The following is a 25,973-nucleotide window of genomic DNA, read 5'->3' as shown; positions in this document are numbered from 1 at the left end:
CACATAAAAGTATTTGGTAACACTTTATTTGAAGGGGTGTGCCTAAGACTGACATGACAACGTCATAATTATGACATGACACGTGTCAGGAACATAAAGGAGTCTTTTTGAATGTTCATGACTGTTGTCAGTATGTGTCATTTGGAAAATTATGACACTTTTAACACGCACAACCGGCACATACGGATTCTTCGCTAAAACTCAAGGCCGCGTCCCCTTTTGGGGGATAGAAAATAGACGGTCCCATAGAAGTCAATGCAATTTGACGTGTGTTTGGATCATAATTTTGACAAATGTGTGCGGATTTTTTTCTTGTTAAACAGATTGTTTGTTTCATACACATGTCTAATGTGTATTGTATAACCTTGCCTGAACCTGAGCATTCACAATACCTTAATAAACTAAGGTTGATTGCCGTCATGTCCCCTGTATCAGTCGATCAATGACCCAACACAGTGGCCGCATACTGCTAAATGTAGAAATACATATCTGATTAAATCACTATTGTAAGGCTGAGTGTCATCTGTAATTAATCAACCTGTTATTAATGACCAACTGTTCGATCTATGAGCTGAGATTTAGTTGGAGACGACAGTCTGATGCTGCTAAACTGTTAGCAGCTTCCCACTAAAGCTAACGTTAGCTATCCATCAGTAGATAACTGTCACCAGCATCATTTACCACACTGACTGACAATATTCACGTTTCTTATGAGCCTCATATATCAGTGTGAAAGTCTTGATTAACCTGCTACACTACAGCTGTTTCTCTCCTGATGTGACAGCACGATTCGGCCCTCTCATAGGGAGCCTCGCTGAGGCTGGTCTGGTCTATAGCCTGGAGCCAAAGCCCATCTATCAGGATCTATTTTAGGACATGGCAAGAGGACAAATCGAAGACCGGGGTTTTTGGATGTATTGTTGGTGCAACAAACTACTCAGCAATCTTTCGGCATAGTTACTAATTCAAAACGGTTTGTTTAAAGTAAAAGTTTGGAGTGATTTACATTTCCTCTGTCGTTACGTTAGACAACAACCAGACAATAACCTAGACAACATAACCTGTCATAAGTATGTCGTGGGAGTCCTAATTATCAAACTTTAGGAAACTATTTAGCTTAATGTGTTACCATTACATTAAACATTATCATCAAAGGAACACGCCGACTTATTTAGCTTATTCACCGTAACCCCCAGAGTAAGACAAGTCGATACATAACCTTCTCATCGCTGTCTGACGGTTCCAGCATTAGCTTAGCCCAGCACAGATCCTGCAGGTAACTGGTTCCAACTAGCCTACTGCTCCCAATTGTGACAAAAGTGACAAAATAACGCCAACATGTTCCTATTTACATGTTGTGATTTGTATAGTCACAGCGTACAAAAAACAACGTAACATGAGACACAGCCATCTTCTAACAGTAAACAAACCGGGAACTATATTCTCAGACAGGCTTGCTGCGAGCATATCACTCCGCCCAAGTACTATATTCTTCCGCCTAAGAATATAGTTCCCGGTTTGTTTACAGTTAGAAGACGGCTGTGTCTCATGTTACGTTACACGCTGTGACTCTATAAATCACAACATGTAAATAGGAACATGTTGGCGTTATTTTGTCTCTTATTCAGAGCAGTAGGATTACTGGAACCATTCACCTGCATGTTCTGTGCTGGCCTGATGCCGCTGGAGCCGTCAGACAGCGTTACAGCACGCACGGAGATGAGAAGGGTGTGTATCAACTTGTCTAACTCTGGGGGTTACGGTGAATAAGCTAAATTCCCAATAAGTCAGCGTGTTCCTTTAAGTGGTTTGGTTTTACATTGGCTGTCATGAGACCATTATATGTGTCATGAATATTTTATCCTTGACCTCAGGTAAGGTGGAACCATTTGGACTAGACATTAAGATGTCATAAAAACTATAAGACCAGTTTGATGACAGTGAATGCAGAAGCGAGGTGATTTAATGAGTTTTGGACGGATAATGTTACTTGTTGCTAAAGAAACCGCTGACTGTAGTTAACTGCCGTTAGCTAGTTAGCTTGGTTAGCTGTACAGCTGCCCAATTAGCTAACTCAGCTCCTGGAGGCAAAGGGAACCCGGAAAGAAAACAATCTCAGTAGTGTATTCCCTGTCGTAAAACTGACAAGTTATGTTGTCTAGGTTAATGTCAACTTGTCATAACAAAGATATTGACAGGTTTTATTGTCTTGCTTAATGCCAAGTTGTCATAGCACAGACATTGTTGTCTTTGTTAATGTCAAGTTGTCATAACACAAACATCACGAAAAATTCTAACATTGCATTAAAAGTGTCATAATTTACCAAATGACACTTAATGACAACAGTCATGAACATTCAAAAAGACTATGTTCATGACAGGTGTCATGTCATAGTTATGACAGTGTCTTATGCACACCCCTTCGAATAAAGTATTACCAAGAAACTTTTCAAGTGTCTGAGCAGTTTTTCAAATATTAAATCTTTATGATTTTAAAATTGTCAAGTTGTTTTCCTGTCTGATCAGCTTTCAAACTGGACTTCCTGGTGTGTATTTCATCTTATCACTGGTAACACTATGCTCACACCATCAGAGGCATATTGTCACGCTGAATGTGCCCCCATTGTCACCACTCCCTCCAGCTGAAGAATAACATGGCAGACAGCAGTGCTTTGTTCCACTACATCAGCTGCTGGGAGACCACAGGATCCTGGGACGTGGCCTCGCCGGGGGAGGTGAAGTTATAAAGAAAGATGGGGGGGGGGGGGGATGGCAGAGAGGAAGCAATAAGGAAAGAAGAAGTAGAAGGGGTAGGTAGAGGTACTCTACATTTTCTTGCACACCATTAGAGAGGAAGGTCTGAGCAATCCCCTTCTGGGCAGAGGTAGCATAGTCATCAATCTGCGGGGGTTAACGCTGGGTTACAGGAAAGTATAAAATCCACAGAATAGAACCCCCGCCTCAATGCTTTTCTGGCTTCATGATGTTTCAAACTTAAACCTCCCCCACTTCTGTACCAAGAGTGCATCTACATTTGTAGATTCAGGATATTAATGCACGCATGGCAAGCGTGCACGCTCCACTGCATTCACACAAATACAGCTATGGCTCTTCCACTGCATAAGGTTGTCATAATTTCTCCTTTTATTTCTTTGTTTGTCACATTCTTTAGGGAAAACCTTGTGGAACATTTGGCCCTGTTCAGATAGTAAATTACAGGTACTTTTAGAAGGAACTAACAATGACATCTTCTTCGCAACAACCAAAACTGTTAGAATGGGCATGTCTGAAAAGCTAACAGGATATTGGAGGATACACTACAGGCCTACAAATAGGTATATACCATTTAAATATACCCTACAAATAGGGCTGGGAAAACATTAAGACAATGAAAAAAAGTTCAAAGAAAATATGCAATATGCACAGCAGAGCAAATCACAAGTCAACAGCGTTTCACTGCATTGGACGCCAAATTGGACGGTCTGTATTGTGTAATTATTGTATAAGTGTCCTGAGTTAACCAGCACTGAGGCCCTCACAAGTTCTTTTAAGGTCAGGGAGTTAAATGTCTAGTGTCAGGGGTTGTTGTTATGTAAGTGATGTGTCCTAATATAGAAAGGGAAAAACAAGGAGGAGGCAAAGTCTGTTCGAACGAGAACTTTGTTCAAAGCTAGCAACACTCATGAATCATAGGAACATAAAAATGACTGAATAAATACTCTCCACTGATTAGGTTAGGTTAGCCTCTGGGGGTAAAGGCCAATCATTTTAGGGTTCCAGGGTAGCTAGCAAATATCCAGATAACAGATATTCGAGCAAAGACTTTCTCTTCCTTGTACCAGGTCAGATTAGCAACTTGAGACGCAAGAATGGAGTTGGAGTTCAAACAGATATCTGCATATGAATGCAAATAAATAACCAAAACTACTCAGACTACAAACGGAAACCAGAACGCTTCCAATACCAAAATCTTGTCCCGATGCCTACAGATTTGTAGATCTGTTTATAGAGATTCAAATACGGCTAACATGTAGACCATGTCAGGCTGAATTATCAGGCTATGTTTAGTGTTGCATTGCCAGACCGCTGCAGAGGAGGGTCTGCCTAGTCCACACAGCCTTTCGGGATGGGAGAAAAACATGCTCTGGTTTATTAGTATTTCTTTAAACCAATCACAATCATCATGGGAGGTGCTAAGCACCGAACATAGCCACGGTGCCGCTGATAAATAGTCTCGGGAAGGAACTTGTTTTGGTGGAACGTGTACATTTAAAAGTTGTTTTAGTCGTGCAACAGAAAACTCAGATTGGACAGATAGTCTAGCTAGCTGTCTGGATTTACCCTGCAGAGGAGCAGTTAACCATAGTCTTCAGAAATCCACCGGAGGTCAAAATTACAACACAAAGAAAGCAGAAGGGGACAGACATCCGGCCGAAAAGAGTGACATCCAGCGGAATTTCCGTCGGCAACAGAGCAATCCCGGAAGGGGAACGTCGTGGATATAGACTAGGATATGTTTAACTCATGGGTGGGTCTGTCTCACCATTGACAAGGAGTATACATGTTAGCAATAGCAAATGCTAGAAAATACTGTTGCTTTAGCTATCTGCTGTTAGGTATACCTTGCACATGGATTTAGACCAACACTGGGTTGCACCAGCTATGCGTAAATTGAAACGTAGACTAGTTTGAGCATAAGTTGTAACTTTGAGGTCAGAGTTTATGCGCTACTAACATTTTAACCCTTAAGGGGTACTGAGAAATACAGACACAGTTGTGTGGAGCTGATAGTATTCATTAGCTTTGTATCAACTCATTTGGCATTGGCTCGAATGTAATGTTCATTAATATATATATATTCTTTTGATTATTTTTGGGCCATTTTAGGCCTTTATTCATATAATACAGTTGTAGACATGAAAGTGGAGACAGAGGGGGGTATGACATGCAGCAAAGGGCTGCAGCTCAGAGTCAAACCAGCGGCCGCTGCGTCTAGGAGTAAACCTCTATATATGGGCGCCTGCTCTGCCAGGTGAGCTATCACAATTGGACCAATCACAACAGTCCCAAAAACAGCCTTATCTCCCTCAACGGGGCATAAGAATGGTCTCTACAAGGCCATGAGAAATCTCTCCCACCTTAGCAAAACAACCCCTTATGCATGTGAATCAGTCTGGCTATGAAAAAGTAAAAGACAGAGGACTAGATGGTGAAATCCAGCAGTGCAGAGAGAAATACCTGGTTGAATAGGTGGGCAGGAAGGAATACACTACGCCACACAAAAAAAGGGCAGTAAAAAATAACAGGTGGATCAAAAGGAATGACTTTGAGAAGAAGGAAAAGGAAAAAAAGACCAAAATACAAAGAAAAAAGATCACAGCTGCGTAGGTCTGCATCGCTTTGGATAATGAGAGAGAAAAAGCTACGGGAGATGTTTGGAGTGAGACAAGGATGAAGAGCACAAACAAGAAGGAGGAGGAAAGATGGCTCTGTAAGTGGCTCACAACGTAGTGCCAGTTAGCTGCTATCTCCTGGGAAAGGAAAAGATGAAGTAGAGGGAAAAGTGAAGAAGGCAGGGAAAGGAAAAGGAGGTGTTTAGTGATGAAAAGAAGATAAACGTAAAGGAAGGGAGAGTAAACTAGAAAACTGAAAGGAGGAAGACAGAGGAAGATATACATACAGTAAGTAGTATATGTGCAAATAATGCAACAAATAAATAATTTGCCAAGTAAAATGGAATGGCTCATCTTTTTGACTCGCGCTGCATGTGCGTAAATGTGACCTAGAGTTTATTTTTTACGTATCAAGTGTAAAAATTAGCAATACTAATAAGCAATAATCAATACTGTGCCTGAATGCATCCTGAGCAGACACAGACGGACGGCTGAGGCTGCTGTTGTCTGCTAAGATGCTGCCCATGCTACACCTCCTTTTACACAGTAACCTGTTTTGAAAAACAAAAACAAATAAATGAATCCATCTAATATTAAAATAAAGTTTTCACCTCGTATGTCCAGGGAAGCTCATGCAAAATGTCCCAAGTAAGAATCTTTCTAATGAGCCACTGTTCAGACATGTTTACAAGTCCATTGCAATGCTGGATGACCTCACATAGAAGTCTGATTTTTGGAGGTTCCCATCCCACCACTGATGGCCAAAACCAGTATCAGGGGCCACAATGCATTAAGGGAATTATGTTTTTTTTTCCACTCTATTTTTAGAAGTAGGTGAATTTCAAGTCTTATATCAGTTGTTTTTTAATTGAGTTAACTAGTCCATTTTCCTCTGTTTTTCTTTTGCTTATTGAAACCATCTCAAGCTGTGCCTGCACCAGAGGAACCCTTTCACATCTTTCATCACAATTTCAACAAAAGGCCCAAATTATTTTTTTGTCTTTAGATGTAAACTTGTGTCATATGTTGCATACATCATTTGGAAATATAAATATTTAAACAGATAAAGCTCTAGTCAAACATTGTGGGATTGGCCCAGACACATTTTAGTTCTGCCTGGCTGGACGTCACATATCCTTTAGGGATTCTTGTTTTGCTTTCTGTGTCCTGGGATTGTGTGTTTTTAAAAGGCACCATTATTATTTTGGCTGCACTGAAGAAAAAAAAAAAAAACGAGGTGATGGCATTTAGATAGCAAAACTGTTTGGGTTGGTGACATACATGGCCGTAGCCAGCTACGAGGTCACCAGGGTCTAGACCTCAGTAATTATTTACTAAAAAAACACACTGTAAATCTGCATCTGAATGAAACAAGTTTTAAACTGACAGGATACAGTAGGAGCACAGAAAGTTCAAGGATCTTTGTCATGTGCACAATAGTCTTGCTTTGCCTCCAAAGCGCGCTGAAGGAGGGTCTGGCTACTCCACATAGCATTTGGGGATGGGAGGAAAACGTGCTTTGGGTTAATGGCATTTCTTTAAACCAATCAGTCGTATGAAAGAAAACTCAGATTGGACAGCTTTCTGGATCTACCCTGCAGAGATCTGAGGAGCAATCAACAATAGTCCTCATAAAGCCACCGAATTTGTGTGGAAAAATTACAACACAAAGAAAGCAGAAGGAAATGGAAAAAACATGCATCCAGCGGAATTTCCTGCAGCACCGCAGCAATCCCGGAAGTGGAAAGAGATGGACTATGTGCAGTAACAGAGGTAGTCGTTGGCATTAAAAATCTTAGGCCTCAGGCACCTCCAGGAATGCTAATTAAATAAAGAAAGAAAGATGAAAGAAAGACCTAAATGTTTGCAGGATATAAACACAAGGGAGGCCAGACAATTTTAATTTCAAAATACTACTGGTTAGGTTAGTAGTAAAGTACTGCATCGTATCATTCAAGCACATCATATGTGTTCTATGTAAAAGGGTCAAATAAATGTAGTGCAATAAAATGTACAATATTTCTTTCGGAAAAATGAGAATACTCGTGAAAAGTACAATTGTACATCTAAAAACTGTACATAAGTACAGTATCTACTTAAGTAAATGTACTTAGTTACTTAATTGTGAAGCTTAAGTAATAATATGTTTTGCCAACAGGTCCCTCTGTATGTATTTAATTATAGATAAGGAGAGAGTGTGTGTGTGTGTGTGTGTGTGTGTGTGTGTGTGTGTGTGTGTGTGTGTGTGTGTGTGTGGTGTATAGTTTGGGTTGTGTTTGAAGTAGAGATGCACCGATAGACCGGCCGGTGACCGGAATTGGCCGGTTTTCACGTGCTCGGCCATTTACCTGCAACACGTCATGTCATGTTTGGAAATTATTCAGCGTGTGTGCAGAAGATAACAAGTTTGCAATATGCAACACCTGCAAGGAAAAAGTAGGTGCATGGAGGGACGTCACCAAAAACCAAAATCTCATTTTTTTTGTTGGATATTGGATGTGAAAAGAAGGAAATGGTTCTAACATTGCACTTTAGATGTGTGTGAATTTCCCACACCAGGAGTCATTTATATAGTTCTATTTTATAGTGATCCATTATCTGTTACATTTTTTTTCTATGTTCTATTAAAGAAAAGATAGAAAATAAATATTTGTGTGTGCTGTAAAGTGTTAGAAAAAATGAAATCGGAATCGGCTAAAATCAGTATCGGCTGGCCTAACTCAAAGAAAATCGGAATCGGCCTAGAAAGTTGAAATCGGTGCATCTCTAGTTTGAAGGTGTCATTTTGGTAGGAATTTTGCTCATCCAGAAATGCAGTGAATAAGCTTCATTAAAAAAAATTTTTTGTGGACCTCATTCATTTTTTAACCCTGGTTACGGCCCTGGAGGCCCGAGAAAACATACTAAAAACTTGGCCAGCTCGGGCGGTCTTTCAAGTGACCCAGTTGTCTAAGACACAAACCACATGCCTTCAACATCTCTGCCGCAGATTGTTACATGACATTTCTTTCCATGTTTGTTCTCATTCTCTACTGTATAACATATGATCAGATAAGATAAGCCTTTATTGTCCCCTATAGGAGAAATTTGTCTTGGGCAGTTGAGAGAACAAAAATGGCGACGCATCGCACATAAACACACAATAAACATACAGTTAACATGCATGAAACATAAGCATACATTATCTCATCCAATGCGTTGAATAAAACACACACAAGAGCCCCCTACCTTTCCTCACACTCACAGAAGAAAGAGAACCCACGGCACATCCTTCCCCTCATATTGCACTTCATTCTACCCAAATTGCACATTTCCCATTGAATCATGCTGTGATCAATAACTTATGTATTGCACAATGCCCAAATGCACAATGCCGTTACAAATTAAAAAATATTGCACCAGTGCCCTACCAGATAGTGCCCCCCATACATACACACATCTTATCTCTTCCATCTCTTCCATCTGTACCTTGTGCCTAATGGCATCAGCTCATACTCACTATCCAAGACATGATTTGGGTCGTGGGGGATTTTAAGACCCTATATTTATAGATATTTTTCTCATATTATGCAGCCCTACTGACTTGCCTTCTTTAATTCAGAATACAAAATACAAACAGCAATCTGCTTTTTACATGAATAGATACCTTAGCATGTTAAGGCTGGCAGTGAAAGACGGTTTATTAGATGTTGAATAATAAAAGGGTTCATCGTCTGAGGAACATGAGGGTTATCAGATCCTTTTATACTGTGGGGCTCATCTTCGGAGAAGCATGAATATCAACAACTAATTTCAATCAAATCCAGTCCTTAGTCGTCCTCAGGCACATTGCCATAGAACTAATTGTTGGTCCAGGGAAATATTTGACCTGACGGTGGCACCATAATCATAACGAATCATCTTCTGAGGACCATAAATAACCACACCAATCTGGCCAGTAATTGTTCTGACACTCTGGACCAAAGTGTTTAAAGATAAATCGACTAACAGGAAATCTTAAATCCCTGCCACCAGTGAGTGAGAAATAGCTGAGCAAAGATGAGAAGATTGAAGATGTTGATGAAGAACATGTAAGGAAAAACAGACCGACAGCAAGAAATCAAGCTTATACTACATACAACGGCATTCTGAAGTCTGTGGTGCATATAGACTCACACTGTAGAGGATGTCCACCCAGCCCTCCATGGTGATGCACTGGAACACAGTAAGCACTGCAAACAGGATGTTGTCAAAGTTGGTGATGCCAAAGTTGGGTCCAGTCCAGTACTCTCTGCACTGGGTCCCGTTTGGACACATCCTGGCCGGGGGCTCCAGACCACAAGGCCAGTCTGCAGCTCTCTCACCTGACCGACAAAGAAGTACAGAGAGGAAGGGAATGAGACTGGACATGCATATTTATGTTTTTACTTAAATTGCTCCTGAAATATCTATTAGATGGAGAGATAGATAGATAGATAGATAGATAGATAGATAGATAGATAGATAGATAGATAGATAGATCGATCTCAAAGTGATTGAATGATTGTAAAGTTTTCATATTTAATGCCACTAAAGCCCAAGTCCCATTGGATTGGGTCAGAACTGGAGCGGGGACAGCAGAGCAGCCCAAATATCCTTTTCTCCTGCAACTTTGTCCAGCTGCCTCATGCTGCTCTGATGTTCCCTCCTAACAATAGGGCATCAGTCATGCCGGTAACACTTCCAAAGCGACTCTCCCAGGGACATCCTTCCCAGTTGCCCCGCCCACCTCAACTGGTTCCTCTCAATGAAGACCATTGACCTCGTAACCTTATCATGCAACCTCATTCTGTCAGTCATTGCAAAAAGCCTGTGACCACAGGTGAAGGCCAGCACAAAGACGGACGGGTGAATTTAGAGTTTTGCTCTCTAACCCTTGGCTCCCTGTTCAGTGGCATGATCCAGCAGAGCGCAACTGTTATTGCAGCTGAGGCACCTGGCCAGCAGTTAATACCACAGCCTCTCTTCTCCACTTACAACATCTGGAAGTTACCTATTTGTCAGACTCCCCTTTTCCTATACAGTTACTTAACAAAACATTAAGACATGCTGTTTTTATGGGTTCTCATTTAATTTCCTTTGTTCTACGCACATTTCTCTCAACTCATTTTTGGCCTTGATGTTGCAGGTGAAAGTTACTTTTGGATGGTGCGCCTCTACATCACAAAAAGTACCCCTACAACTACTGTCACATCTGCAACATCAAAATCACTGAAATGTGCATGTTGGACAAATAATAACATCCATCAGAGACAAAACATTTGAACCAGAGACAAAACATTGTAGCATATGACAGTGAGTGACTGTAAGAATTAAGGATACCATATTACAAAATGATGCAGGTGTTTCTAGTCTTGGGGTGCCCAGGTGGCCTAGAGGTTAAAGAGACAACCATGATCGACATTTTTGGAAGTCATTCCCCATCTCTCTGATGGGGAAACTGCAGGTGACTTGAGGAGTCACGGGGATTTTCAAAAGGAGGGTTTTTTTCCGCAAAAATGAAGTAAACTATTTACAAAATATGTAACAAAGTTCTGAGCCCATAAAAGAGGTCAGCTAAACAGAACTTTATTCAGGCATGCTAACTTAACATAAACAGAATAAAACTAATAGACTTAATGTAGGGCTGGGCAATATATCATTATTATATCAACATCGATATATTAGGCTAGATATCGACTTCAATTTTGGATATCGTAATTTTGTGATATGACACAAGTGCTGTCTTTTCCTGGTTATAAAGGCAGCATTACAGTAAAGTGATGTGATTTTCTGAACTTAATAGCAGTTTTATCATTTGCCTTTATCCACTTAATCATTGTATCCACATTACTGGTGATTATTTATCAAAACTCTTGTGTTTATATTTTGTGAAAGCCCTGGTAGTCGACCCTGCAATATTGCAGCAATATCGACGATGTATTTGGTCAGAAGTATACATTTGCTGATGTATGTACATAAGGTCAAAAGGCCAAATTTAATTTGGGGAGAAAATTAGCTATTGAGTGTGAAGTATAAAGAAACCTAAAGTGTGTGCTGGCGGGTTCCAGGCATTTAGAGCAGCTATGTGGTAGCAGCTGCAACCATCACAAGGGGAAAGATTAAGCAAATACAAGATTATAAAAATAAAAGGCTACAACCTTCGAGCCTCACTTGTCACTTGACAATGTTCAGGTTTTGTGTGGAAAGGTTTGGTCCATTTGAAACCGTCAGAAAATTAGTTGCTCTAATGAAAAACCAGCAAGAAACACGTTGATAATAATCCCCGACAGGTCACTTTTAACTCTGAATCATTTCTGTGTTGTTTTGTGTCTGATACTATCCTCCCGGCTCAATCCAACTGAGATCCCTGTTGTACGTTATCTTACATCTTATATATTCAAACCAGTGGAGCATTCTAGTGGAACCTGCACCACAGCTGCATGTGCAGCTGCCAGCACACTGTAGACCACACTGCTGGAAAAGGCCTCAGTCAGAGAGGATTTAAGTGATGCTTATCAGGGACGTTGGACTGGGGGGGAAAAGGGGACCTAGTACCCAGGGCCTTCATGTGAGGAGGGTCCAAAAAGATGCTAGAATGAATAGCTGTGGATGCGGGGAGGGACAATAGAAAATGCCTTTCTACAGGGCCCAGAATTTTGTGCTACGCCCCTGATGCTTATTGGTCTTTACATGCACACCTCAGTGTGGGAAATCCCATCCCAATGTTACCTACAGATACACAGCATGGTAAAGGATGTGCACTTCAGGTAATGATGTAAATCAAGACGTTTCGACCAGTGTTGGAGACCACTTTTTGAAGGTTTCAGATAAAGAGGATTCTGGATTTTATTTCACTAGTGCAGTGCCCGTTGAAAATGTGCCTGTTTGGAACGGGCGATTGCTTGGCCTGTGGTATTGTAGAATTGTAGAATTCTTCAGAAACAAAAAAATGTACCCCAAAATTACTTACAGAAGGACCCCAAACCACTTAATGTGCAACTCCACTGTATAGCCTACTACTGACTTACAGTGTAGGCTATTTCTACATCAGAGGAAGACATTGTACTACATTTACCTGACAGAGAACGCTGCAGATTCAGAATGTAATCACAAAATATCACAATGACAATGTGGAGTAATCAGACATTATGGCAGTGTGCTACCCACCCGGCCCGTTACGAGAGCTAATCAGCACATATCTGCGTTAATCAACCACCAGAACTGGACCGTGTGTGTGTGTGTGTGTGTGTGTGTGCGCGCGCGCATGCACGCATGCACGCAGAGAGAGCGAGCGAGAGAGAGCGAGAGAGAGGTGTTAATTTCCATACAGGTTTAGTGACTTGACGGTTAACGTTGAAGTAGGGGATTTGATTGGCAGGAGTATTTTGGCAATGGAAATGTTGTAAGCAGTAGACTTAATTAACCAGACCCCGGGTGAGTCTGATGAAAACTGATGTGTCTGCCCGGTTTAACTCTTGAGATTTTCACGCATTGCACAGCGCTGTGAAGGAATAATCTCCAAGATTACGTTTTGTTATGCTCACAGCAATTTAATACAATAGCAGGAAAAGAGTCCCCCCGCTGTTGTAAAGCGTTCTGCATGTGTGCGTCTGCGTGATATGTGCAGGTTACCTTCCCCCCAAACACGGACACACATATACAGATACGTCTCGCTGCAACTTTCTCGCTGCAGCTGCATGTGCTTTGCATGTGTGGGATTCTGAAACGTCCTTAAATTCTGGAATTTGGGTTTCTTTATTCAAAGTCAAAGACAGTACAAAGTAGTGTTACTTTTGTGGGTCTGAGGTGTATGTCACATTTTGGCTGCCAAAGCTCCGCTGCTCTCTGTCTCTGGTCATCAGGGTGAGGGGGGGAGTGGCCAGCAGCTAGAGCAGCAAAAGCCAACGTGTGCTTCTTTTACCTATATATTTAACGATATCTTTTGCATTTCTAATCCTGTTTCTAAACTTGCATAATGCCCCCCCATTTCTCATGATATACTTACGTAAAAATAAAAGAGGGGAATGAAGAAGAATCTTCATTTGTTTTCTGTGGGTATTTTTTTATGGGAATGTGGATCTTTCAGATCAATTTGAGGAGTGGCTATGATCCAACATTTTCCACATTTTATCGTGACTCACACCGGTCTGGTCTTGGTTCTGTCTCAACCCGTCAAAGTCTTGGTCTCGGTCTCGATACACACTGGCCTTGGTGAATACTTGGTCTCGGTATACATCTAGGTGGTCTTGTGTTTTAAGTCCGTTTGCCTTGTACAATAACCCCACAGCACATATTTCCTAACGGCTGTACTAACTAGACAATACAATCCAAACACCGATAAATGCCAAATGCATCAAACAGGCTATGATACATGCGCAACAATGAGCTATGAAATTTGACTATTGTTTGTAAAAGATGTGTTTTCAGGTTTATCTTAGTGTGCATGTGGTCTAACTATGCAAGATGTGCTTGGGTTTCAGGGATTACGCAGTGACAGAGTACATGGAGGGTGCTGAGAGTTTGTTGAAAGGATTTGCTGGCACACGTAAGCAGATGGGGATCAGAATACAGAATAAATGTGCTGAGTATAACAGATGCCTTGTTCACCCAGAGTTTCATGAGGGATAGTGCCACGATCACAAGCCGTGCCAAGTTTTAACGATGATTTGCAGAGCCAGATTGCACAGCCAACATCCCTCTGGTGTCCCTCCAGTATAATATGTCCCTCTTCTTCCTACTGACAGGTGCTGTGTCAGCCGGACTCAGTGTCCACCGAGGATAGGGAACATCGCATGGCTCTATTTTCTTCTACTGGGTGCAGTTCCTAATTGAAATTAGAACATTTACAAAATAATTAGGGCTCATCATTTAAGTTTGATCTTTTCTTTTTTGTTTATTTTTTTAAATGAAACGTTTAAAACTCAAGGTGAAAATTTCAATCAATTGGTTTGAATGGGACAGTTCCCCAAAACATGAAATACCCATGTTTTCTCAAATATTTGTTTGCTGCTACATTAATGTTCTGAATGTCGAGTACAGAACGTTCAATGATCTGACATACATCTGTTCACATTCACACAATAAGAGAAGAAGAAAAAATTCCCTACCACGCAAAGAAGGTCTCTGAACAACCCTGAAAGCCAATGAATACACACTTGAAAAAAACATGCAAACATACTCAGACATATGGCACACAAGGTCTTTATCCAGCGTTACCTACACACACACACACACACACACACACACAAACACAGAAAAAAAAAAAACACCCTTCATGCACAGGGGCGGAGGGGGGGCCTGGGGTGGCACCCGCCCCTCCTGAAAAATGATCGCCTCCCATCCATTGGGCTAGAGTGCTGTCAATCTGACAAATTAGATTTCCATTGGATCAGAGCACTGTCACAATCGCTGCCTTTCCAAATGGATATATACTTTAAACACACTGTGTACTTTGTTGAAATTTTGAGGCCAGTTTAGAAGTAGTAGTAAAATCTTCCCAGCCGTTGTGATATGACCAACTATGTTTCCATGATGACTATCCAAATTTTTGCCTTAAGAGCCCATAGAAAATGTCTATCGTATTTGGATACACAGTTTGTTGAAAATAAAAACAAGTGAAATTATTAATGAATGTGATGTGTCTAATTTAGCAAAATTGCATTGTGTTGTTCTATCCTATCCAATATTTCCTATATTTCTAAGCAGATTTTCTATGCTATATTCTGATAACCCCCCCCAACTGATTATTGGTCCCCGCTGTGTCACCCCACTTAAAAAATCCTGGACTCGCCCCTGTTCATGTAGAAAGTTGTTACCTGTGCTACTCATCTTAATCAAACCCTGCTGTGTCTCTGTGACTAAAATAACTCAATAACACACGTACTGTACATTAGCAGGCTGTCACAATCGCTCACAACACTACGAGCACCCTGACTGGGTTGAAGCACGCACACGCACACACACACACACACACACACACACACACACACACACACACACACACACACACACACACACACACACACACACACACACACACACACTTTACAGCTGGCCCAGCCAATAACCCTCAAGTCACGCCTTCACACTCTATCTGACACCAGCAGTGGGGAAATGAAGCCTTCTCATAGTGTTTATCACTACATACACAATGGTTAATTTCAGCTGAGCAGACTGATTATGTTTTGTACAATTACCATAATGCTGCCTATACTATTAACACTGCAATAGCAACCTGGCTGTGATGAATCAGTAATGAGTTTTATTGCTACTCTAACTCACACACAAGGGGAAGAGGCGTATCTTTTACCCTCCTTTTTATTTTCACAGACCATACCAGTGATAATTGGTGGTTTTACGTTTTAAGTGTGATGTGTTTCAGTTTTGATCCTCACCGTGTGTAAGATCTCGTAGTTTGTTGCTGGTTTACCATTACTTTTCAAATGTGCAAAAATCCTTTTACCTTTACATTACATACTAGAACGGCCGTCCAACCGATGGCCATCGGCACAAAAAAAAAAAAAGTCTAATGAAGCGATATTAACAGCCAACAGCAGGGGGCGCTAATACAATCACTTACTGTATATGCTACGTGTAAAAGAAACTGAGGAAGAACAGTAGGCCTACTAGTCTGGCTATCACCAATCCACAGCCTGGTCATGATGAGGGACAGACAGCAGAGGTTAATTTCACATCAGCAAGAGGTACTGAGTGCCAGGAGCAGGACACATTATAATAAGCTACCTTTATCCCTATCTTAGCGAATTGCATAGTCAGCTATCAACATGGGTGTGCATCATGATTGTGAAAATGATCGTGCCATTTAGTGCTGTCAGACTTAAAGTGTTGAATAATTTCTGTTAGTTAATTTGAAACATTAAACGCGTTAGAAATTAATCACGGGTTGACCGTGATTTCACTTGGTTGTATATGAGAGGTTGTAGTGAGCTCACTTTTGCTGCTAGGATGAAGACTATGGTATTGAATTAAATGGGAAAACATCAGGCATGCATTGGTACCACTCTAAACGTGCTAACAAACAGGGAAGGGGGCTAAATAATTCACCAAATTTAACCAAAAAACCCTAGCTTGCACTTTCTGTCTGTCTTCCTTCAGAGTGCGGTTTTTCCTTGTCTTTCATATTTGCGTTTACTATTGTGGAACTGGCAAAGACCTGGTGGTTGTTTGTGAAAGCTTCACAGACTAAATTGATAGGGCCTAGTCATTTTGGTCATTTCACAGCCTTAATATGAATCAAAAGTGTAATATGACATTAACAAAATATTAAATAGGTTATTAAATGCTATACAAAGCAACACATATCAATAATAGCTAATAACCTATCTTTAAAATCATTTGTTTATTCAGGTTGGAGATAGTTGCAGCAAAAAAGATGACTGGGAGAGTGCAGGGAAGTGCCAGGATCTCCCAGGATGCTCTACATCACAATATTCCACACGGCCCAAGTCAGATCTTCACAGCCTGGAACAATGTTTTGCTTACCACCCTCAGCAAAAGCCTAAACACCTGTCTCTACAGAGAGTGTTTAGTTGTAAAGATGGCACCAACCGCAAATGGCTAATAAACACAACCCCAATTATCATCATTGGTTTTGAGATGTTACTTGCTGTGAATACCTTGTCTCATAGGCTACAGTATTGTGGCATAGTATCAGGACATCCTGGCTAGTGTCTGTCGCACACGGCCAGGGGTGAATGGCCGGATGATGGGCCAATATGGGAGAAAGTCCCGGGCTGTTTTTTAGCCCCAGTCCGTCCCTGATTGTCATAGTTCCTATTGTTTCCTGAGAATTTCCTAGAAATGAATTAATTATTATAGGGAAAACTCATTATTATATGGACAATGAAGATGTGTTGCCACAATTTCAACTAAATCCAGTCAGTTGGTAGTATAATTTTTACCTTAAGGTCAGCTGAACGTGCAAGTATGTAGGATTTATCTGTAGTTAGTACAAATAATGATGTAGTTGAACATAGTTTAAGTGTGACTTGAGTTTGAAAATGTCCTTGAAATAATTGCAGAAACTAGAAAGAAAAAAAAAAAAAAACACAGATCTATTTAAACCAATGTAAATACTGATTAATTATCTTTAAACCCTCTTCATATTTATTTAATTATATAATGTACAGCTATGGACAGGGCCACACAGCTAAATGTATTTTAGCCACCTAAAAAAGGCCCACCTTAAAAAAAAAAAAATCATTATCTGCTACATTTACAATATTTTCACAGCTTTCCCTTGCCGTCAAACGACCATGTTTAAGTTTGGGTGTGTGGGCAACTGAAGTCATTATCCATGCTCTTGTCTTGTCCGTTTGTTATTTTTGTTACTTCCTAACCCTTTTTAAAACACCAAAGTCACACAATAACACAAACGAAGCAGCAGTAGACCAGCAACCATCTACTGTACTATACTATGGATAAGTACCTCATACAACCCCACTTCAAACTATCCAAACTATCCCTTTAATGAGATAAAACTTACAAGCTGCTCAACTCCCACTCACACAGCGAGGAATGCCATGTCAGGTATTACTGCTGCTCACTAGCACGCACTTCTGATGTAAGAGAAAGATGGAACTAGTATCTGAGGTAGAACTTCATCGGGAGGCCGAGTTCATGCGCATTTCTATTGAGATACAGCAGAAGCAATCAATCAAAACCTGAAGACTGTGAAAATACCATTAATCAATATCAAGATGTGAAAAGGGCTGTCAGAAATTCTGCTGTGCACTTGTTTCTATGTTGATATTGGCACAGTGCCTGCCAGCGCTGTGAATGTGCGGCTACTCATAAGCCACGTGTACGGTACATACACAACCTATGAATCATTTATGTACGCCTGCATAAATATGCGATGCAATATACGTTCTCATGCCTAACAAATATGGCAACGCAGCTGACAGAAGAGAAAGTTTTTCCTGGTGTCAACTTGGCTGATAATTAGTGTTGTCGTACAAACACACGCAACAGCCAAGCTGTTGCTCTTACCAGTCTCTATCTTGAAGCAGGTGGTGTGGAATTTGCCCATGTAAAACTCCACCCCGATGATGGCAAACATGACAATGGCAAAGAAAAGCAGCAGGCCGATCTGAAGCAGAGGAACCATGGCTTTCATTATGGACTTCAATACCACCTGGAGACCTGAGAGACAGAAAAACATGGGGGAGAGGGGAGGGATGAGAGTGTTAGCAGGGCTCGGCCTATTTGTTGAAAATACCTGCTTTACACTAGGATTAAGGTTTATTGCACCTTGGGTCTTATTTTTGTTGTTGTTGGCCATCAACTCTATCAGTTAGGATAACATTGTACCCACCCAAAATAACTGCTGAGATCTGGGAACACAACATCATCACCGTTACCTGTGATGTGATAGATGCTTACTGTCTGATTGTCTGACTGCTTGTATTTTTGTCTCTAAGTTCTTTTTAGCAATGTAACGGCTCCCAGGTCTCAGCAGCTAAACTGGTGAGTACAATGTAATTATCATCTATGAAAATGATGGTCCATCCCAAGTTGTAATAATCAGGAGTTATCTTTTAACTATTGAATCAAGCCTTTACTGTAGCTGACCCACGCTTCAATAAAAGTCTGCAGTGCACGTTTCCTTGTTTCAATGTTCTATTAACAACTTTCCAATTATATAGATGAAATGATAACTTTGTAAGACACTCAAAGACTAGTTCACTACACTTACATCTGTATCTACATCTGAAGGGTAGAGAGGTAAAGAATATATCAACATATCAAAGCAAAGAACAAAAAGAGAAAGTAGTTTCTGTAGTTTGTACAAGCCACTTTGTCTCTTATATAATTTTTGAAATGATAATACCTTCAAATGTTAAGTGACTTACTAGGGATTCCTGACACGAGTTTCAGGGGTCTCAGCACTCTCACTGCACGCAGTGTTCGCAGGTCAAAGTCCGAACCCACCGTGGCCAGGATTCTGTCAAACACACAGACACAAACATCCACACAGGGATGGTTCAAATCTCTGCACAGTATTTCACTATAGCATTGACACACACACGATAAGGCTGCAACAAACAATTATTTTAGGTTTAATCTGTTTTTTGAAAATGTCCGAAAAATAATGGAAAAAAGCCAATTAGATTCTCCAAGCACAAAATGTATGTCTTCAAATTGCTGGTTTATTTCCGTCCAAACCCCACATGTATTGAATTTACAAAGAAATAAAAGAGAGAAGAGAATTTCAACACAAATAATCTTTCTGCCTTCTTACACACACACACACACACACACACACACACACACACACACACACACACACACACACACACACACAGCCTATAGGTTGATCATATGTGTGTCTGATTACATCATGCGCTGTTTATGTCTGCTTTACCTACAAGTGAAGGAGCTACATACTGTGGCTTGCACGTGTGTGTGTGTGTGTGTGTGTGTGTGTGTGTGTGTGTGTACTAGCCACTGAGACACAGCTGGCAGCCCTCATTACAGGCTGTACAGAGGGGGAGACTTAAGTGCTCCACTGAAACAGAAAAAACACATGCTCTAGGCTAAGGAGAGAGAGAGAGAGAGAGAGAGAGAGAGCGAAAGAGAGAGAGGTTAAGTTAAAGAAAGAGGGGAGGCGGAATAGGATAAAAGGAATTACTGTAAAGAGATCAAGTTTAAGTGAACCGCAGCCAGGAATATGAATTTGATCTGGAATCTTAGACATTCCTACACATTCCCTACTATGGGAGACCTCGCTTCATTGGTGTAGATTTACATAGGTATGATATGGGGCGTGCATATGCCAGCTTTTTAAGGACGCTAAAATATTCTTACCAACAATTTGACTTTTAAACACAAGGCTGAAACAGATTTTCATGGAGCGTCAGTCTGCACTGTTGTGTGCTACAAACACACTCTGTTGGCAAGGTCATTACACATAAACTGTCACTCAATAGAATTTCTTTTTGTAATGTCAGTTTCTATCCTGTATAGCTATATTTTGCTAGCAAATCTGACCAACAACGGCGGAGAGACAAAATAATAGATTGAGAGAAGTCGGTCTCAGATTGTTGAGAGAAATTAAACTAGCCCGATTACTAGACTGAATAGCCATATCGGTTTCCGTTTGATGAAAAAAAACAATCATGATGCGTTTTTTAAAACACATTTGAGAATAAATGATATTATTTATAACATCCCAAATGTTTTTTTTTTAAACCTCTCAGTTAAGTACCGTCGGGAGCCCCAGTGCAGGCAGAAAATCCTCAAGGGTACAATAGCTTTTATATGGAGGGTAGCATACACACATAGCTGACTGAAAGAAATGCAACACACGCACACACGCACACACACACGCACACACACACACACACACACACACACACACACACACACACACACACACACACACACACACACAGGGGAAAAAAAGTAAAAGAAAACAAGAAAGGTCGCTTATTGCTCCCTGGTTACCAGTTGGCATGGTAACCGATAAAGCACATCTTGGGATGGGAATTATCATTATGGATGATATCAGTCTGCTGTGATGATAGTGCCTGTTATGTAATACTATAGAATATATTGTTTATACATATTTCATGAACAGGCTTTGCAGTTTATGGCATTCTTAGACAGTGATAGATTTCCATATGCTCCATTTTATAATTTTCTCATTACTTTTTTATTTTTCATACTGTTTTTTTTAATTTTCAGCTCAATTGTAGGAAACCTAGATTTAGACATAAGCAGTGAGAGGAAGGAACAACAAAGAGATCGATCAGAGCTGAGGGATGGCTTAAAGATGAAATACAGATGAGGACTACAAAATAGCGTTTAGAGGAAAAGTCTCTAATACACAGCACACACAGCATACATGCATTCACACGTTTCTGTAAAGAATTAAGTACACATCCAAACCCTTTCTCTGTCTCTGTCTCTTTCCATGGTGCTCGACATCTAAACCCACTCTATCTGTGTCTCTTTTCACACATTCTAGTCAAAATGGATCCATAAACCTGTTTCAGATCAAAGGCCTTTCTACATGCAGCTGAGAAATACAGCCTTTTTCTGCCCAAATTTGGAGGGTACAAGTGTCTTTTGCAGCCCTCCTCGGTATCCCACAATCCAGTGCGCGCAATCAGTTCAATAGAGCATTTAGGTGCCCCTTATCACCACTGAAGTCCAGATGCCAGGACGGTGTGGGCGTTTCAATTAGAAGCAAATACAATTAATGGAGACTGTGGAAACAACACAGCCACCTGTTCTTGGTATGACGTTAATGGACTAATGAGAGGCAAGTAAGAATAGTCTATTCACTGTACCTAAAGCCACAGTGATCTGATGAAACAGAATAAAAAGAGGATATAAAACATGAATCATGCCTCTGTGATGTTTTTATATCCTCAGCAATCAATAACTCACTTTGTTCGGCTAAGTGCACACATGTTTGTGTGTCTGTGTGTGTGCATGTTGCCTGTGATTTGATGAGTGTGTAGACAGACAGTCGGGCAGGGAAAGAAGCTATGAGTTTTAATATCCCTTTATCATCACCACAATATATCCATGTGGGCGCCAGACACCGGCAGAGGAAATATGGAGGGTGATGCTATCATCAGTCGCATGCACGCACGCACACACACACACACACACACACACACACACACACACACACACACACACACACACACACACTTATACTAAAGTAATACATTACATAATTTCCAAATAGGTGTACAAATTCACACATACACAATAAAGTACCCATTTCCTGTGTGGTTCATTCAATTTATATCCTGTGAGTTAGCCTTTCCTCGCTGGAATAAAAATAGAACCTCAACTAGTTTAAGCTTGAAGGAACAATGGCAGAACAAGACGGAGAGATACGAGTGATTCATGCTACCCATCAAAAGCTGTAGGAAGGAACACACACACTTCACTTCATTTAGTTGTCTGTTACTTGTTCTTTGTGCAAAAATATGTGACTTGGAAGAAAATGTACGATTGATAATGATGTTCAATCCCGGGTGAATGCTTTTACAACCAAATTACACTTTCCTCCTCACGGTTCGATGGGTGAGCTTTCATGAACGTGAATGGAAGTGTAAAGTGGCCAATGACCAGGAGACAATGTTTGAACACAGCCCTCCTCGTTAAATATAAGAGCTTTAGAATGCTAACGTTGCTATGGGATGTGTCAATAGAGAACTATCTGCTAAGTTAGCCATAACAACAAAGTGTCAAAGAACAAATTCAGGGCTGTTTGTTTGGCAGATTGTTGAGTTTTAAGAAAAAAATATTAATTTAACTTTGAAAGTATAGTTTTACATTTTGGAAAATGCTCTTGTATGCTTTTTTTTTTTTTTTTTTTGCCAAGAGCAAAATGAGAAGATTAATACCACTCTCATGTCTGTACGATAAAAAGTGTAAAGCTACAGCCAGCCGCCAGTTAGCTAGCTTATCATGTAGACTGCAAGCACGGGCAAACAGCTAGCCTAGCTCTGTCCAAAGGTAAAAAACTAAACAAAAGTCTGCCTAACCAGAACCTCTAAAGCTCACCAATCAACAAGCTAGATCTTGTTTGTTTAGTGTGTACAACAACTGAAGTGTAAAAACAACATGTGGATTTGGCGGTGCAACATGGCGGGCTTCGTGGAAGAGGACCCACTCCCCCACGTAGAGATGAACGCCTCCTTCCAAGCTAACAAAAACACAAACCTTCGTAGTTTCAGGTGATTATTCGCTAATGAAATCATAATTATGAATACTGTATTCCATTCCTGCCATACTCTTAAATTCTACATACTGCTCCTACAAGAGATAGCCAAAGTCATATCCCAACATTTTCAATGATTCCTTTAAAGAAAGTGACAGAAAATAGCTTTAAAAAAAAAAAAAAAAAAAAAAAAAAAAGGAGGTGGAAAGATGTAGCTGAGAAAAAGAAGTAAAATGGAGGAACACACCCTTCTCGTGAGGCTGAGTGATGTAGTTTAATTACTGCGACCCTGCCCAGCTGGGGGCCAGGGGCTGTGATTGAGTTCTTCACACATCCCAGTAAGTGGAGACGGAGGCTCCCAGAGGACACACAAGAGAATATGGTCTGAAAACCTGACTGAATAACCCCCTGCCTACCTGTCTGTCTAAACATTACCAGCTGGTCACAGAATGTCTGTCTGTCTGTCTGTCTGTCTGCACGCTTGTCTGCCCCACATCTGAACAAAACAAACTAGTGAATATTTTTAACTACCATACCTGCTCGTCAAGCTGGCGCTGTCGTATTTAATATGTCTATCTCCCTGCCTGTCAGTTCATCTTAGGGGTGAGAGAATTATCCCTGAACCAGTCACCAGTCTATGCCGGGGTCTGAAATGAATTTGAACTATTTCAACGCCTGTTGAAACACGTCAAACATTTTGAAGTGTTCCTGCTTTGTTCTGGAGGAACTCAATCCTTGCCTTGCCCTTACCACTAAGGCAGGTGTCGTATCAGTTCATGGTTATTAAAGCTGTTATTACTTTCACCTGGAGACACCCACTGTAGTGGGGACTACCACAGAAGTGGGTTTGAGTACTTGTCAACAAGTCAAAATTATCTCCGAAATGTCTATTCTATCCCATTAACAAGAGTGCATGGATGTGTAGGCAGACACACACAGACAACACACAATGTAGGAAAACAGACCTCATCATTAAACACAGACCATTTCTTGCCAATTAGACCCCATTTCTATCATCTCGTCAATGGGAAACGAGGCAACCAATCACGAGACGGGCTTCAGTATGTAACATCCTGTTTGTGAGCAAAAGTGGAGTGTGCGCGCGTGCGTGTGTGAACGGTAGTGGGCCGTATCGTCGTGACGTTATATGATGTGAGTGGACAGCTGTGACAGATTCAGTAGAGCAAGCATTTTCCACAATGCACATGAGGACAGAAGGGGGTACTCATGAACTCATCGTGGCTGCCAGAGCCACTCGCCATCAAACATGGCTGCTGTTGTATAGCACGCGCACACGCGTGCACACACACACACACACACACACACACACACACACACACACACACACACTTATTAGACTCATAAACAAGTCAAAGACAAGGGACTAAAAATACAAGCTAGCTCACATCCTCAGGCTAGGATGTAACTGATTTATCTGATCACGCTCGATCAGCTCGGGTCTGACAACCTCTTATTTCCTTTACATCCAACAAAACTGCCGAGAAACAATTGAGATATTGTTTCAGTAAATTGTGTGAGACCTCGGAGAAGTGGGTTTTTGTAAGGTGGAATCAACCTTTCCACAAGTTCAAACTACAACCAAAATGGCGTGGCGTGTGCAGATTATTACAGAATTAAACTAAAATGACTTTACTAATTACTGGACGGGAGGAGTAATTAGTGACATTACCTCATATACCCCCCACGGGAAAAAAAGCTAACCGACATAAAATAAACAATTAACATTGCTACAGGATTTGATTTTTTTGGATGTTGTGCGTTTTTCAATATACAGCATTTTTCTGAGCAAACAAAGTTTACAACAGACTATAATGCCCTTTGTATCTTTTCCAATGATGAATTCAAAGTAATGTGTATTGGGTATACTTTCCACTCCTTACTATCCATATTTCAATACCCTTTTCTAGCTAGCTCATATTAACAGTGATAGGTTTAAATGTGCCTGCTTTCTTATAGCTCACATTATAATAACCAAGCAGGTTTAAGAATACTTGGACATAATAGAAAATGTGATTTGAGAAACTTGATATCAATTTAACAACCTGATCTCACAGAAATACATGAGATAACATCACCTCTTAATCTGCATTACGTTACATTATTTAGTTACATAAGTAAAAAAAAAAAAGTCAACGTTGACTTTTGGTTTCAAGTGGAACACTAGCAGTGGCCTTCTGGGTGAAATCCACCCCGTCCCCTGATGTGGACTTTGAGACAGAGCTGTGTTGATCCAGCAAAGGGTCCTAGTTGACTTTCCAATGGCCATGTCTCGATGGTGCCACTTAATGTGGTGTTAAGAGGTTGTGGTCATTTGAGGTATTTCAGTCTGCCATTTAATCTGGGGTTGTTTTGCATGGTTTAACCCTTTCCCGTTTCAACATGAAAAAGGTCCACGTGCACAAAGACAGGTCAATGTAGAAATTGTTTTCCCAGTTTGTTGTGGAAGAACTTGACTGGCCTGCACAGCCTGCACAGAGCCCTGACCTCAGCTAGGGCTGGGCAATATATCGATATTATATCGATATTGTGATATGAGACTAGATATTGTCTTAGATTTTGGATATTTTAATGTGACATACACTACCGGTCAAAAGTTTGGGGTCACTTAGAAATTTCCATTCCAGACAGAATACCAGCAGAGATCAGTTGTATTGTTTTTTTTAATCAGGGCAGCAGTTTTCAGATTACATTATGTGCTTACATAATTGCAAAATGGTTCTCGACTGTTGTAGACAGAAGTGGCTGAAGAAATGCCTGAAATTCCATGCTTTTTGGTCGAAACGTCATACCCAAATTAAAAGTGGTACAGCTCCCATATACTTTGACACTCAGGGGTGTGCCTGATATCATTG

General features: G+C 40.7%; 1 protein-coding gene across 6 annotated transcripts in view; it reads right to left on the bottom strand.

The window, feature by feature from the left end:
- cacna1bb (calcium channel, voltage-dependent, N type, alpha 1B subunit, b) overlaps positions 1-25,973 on the bottom strand; it is a 219,534-nt gene that overhangs the window by 126,667 nt on the left and 66,894 nt on the right. For all 6 annotated transcript variants that reach the window (XM_028602209.1, XM_028602212.1, XM_028602211.1 and 3 more), the window contains exons 8-10: positions 19,268-19,359; positions 18,405-18,557; positions 9,549-9,736 (exon numbers count right to left, since the gene is read on the bottom strand). In XM_028602209.1, coding sequence (XP_028458010.1) covers positions 9,549-9,736; positions 18,405-18,557; positions 19,268-19,359 — 433 coding nt within the window. The remainder of the gene's footprint in view (positions 1-9,548; positions 9,737-18,404; positions 18,558-19,267; positions 19,360-25,973) is intronic.

This window comes from Perca flavescens, chromosome 16 (assembly GCF_004354835.1).
Source record: "Perca flavescens isolate YP-PL-M2 chromosome 16, PFLA_1.0, whole genome shotgun sequence".
In the NCBI taxonomy this organism is placed as follows: Eukaryota; Metazoa; Chordata; class Actinopteri; order Perciformes; family Percidae; genus Perca; species Perca flavescens.
This window is presented reverse-complemented; position numbering and strand designations above follow the sequence as displayed.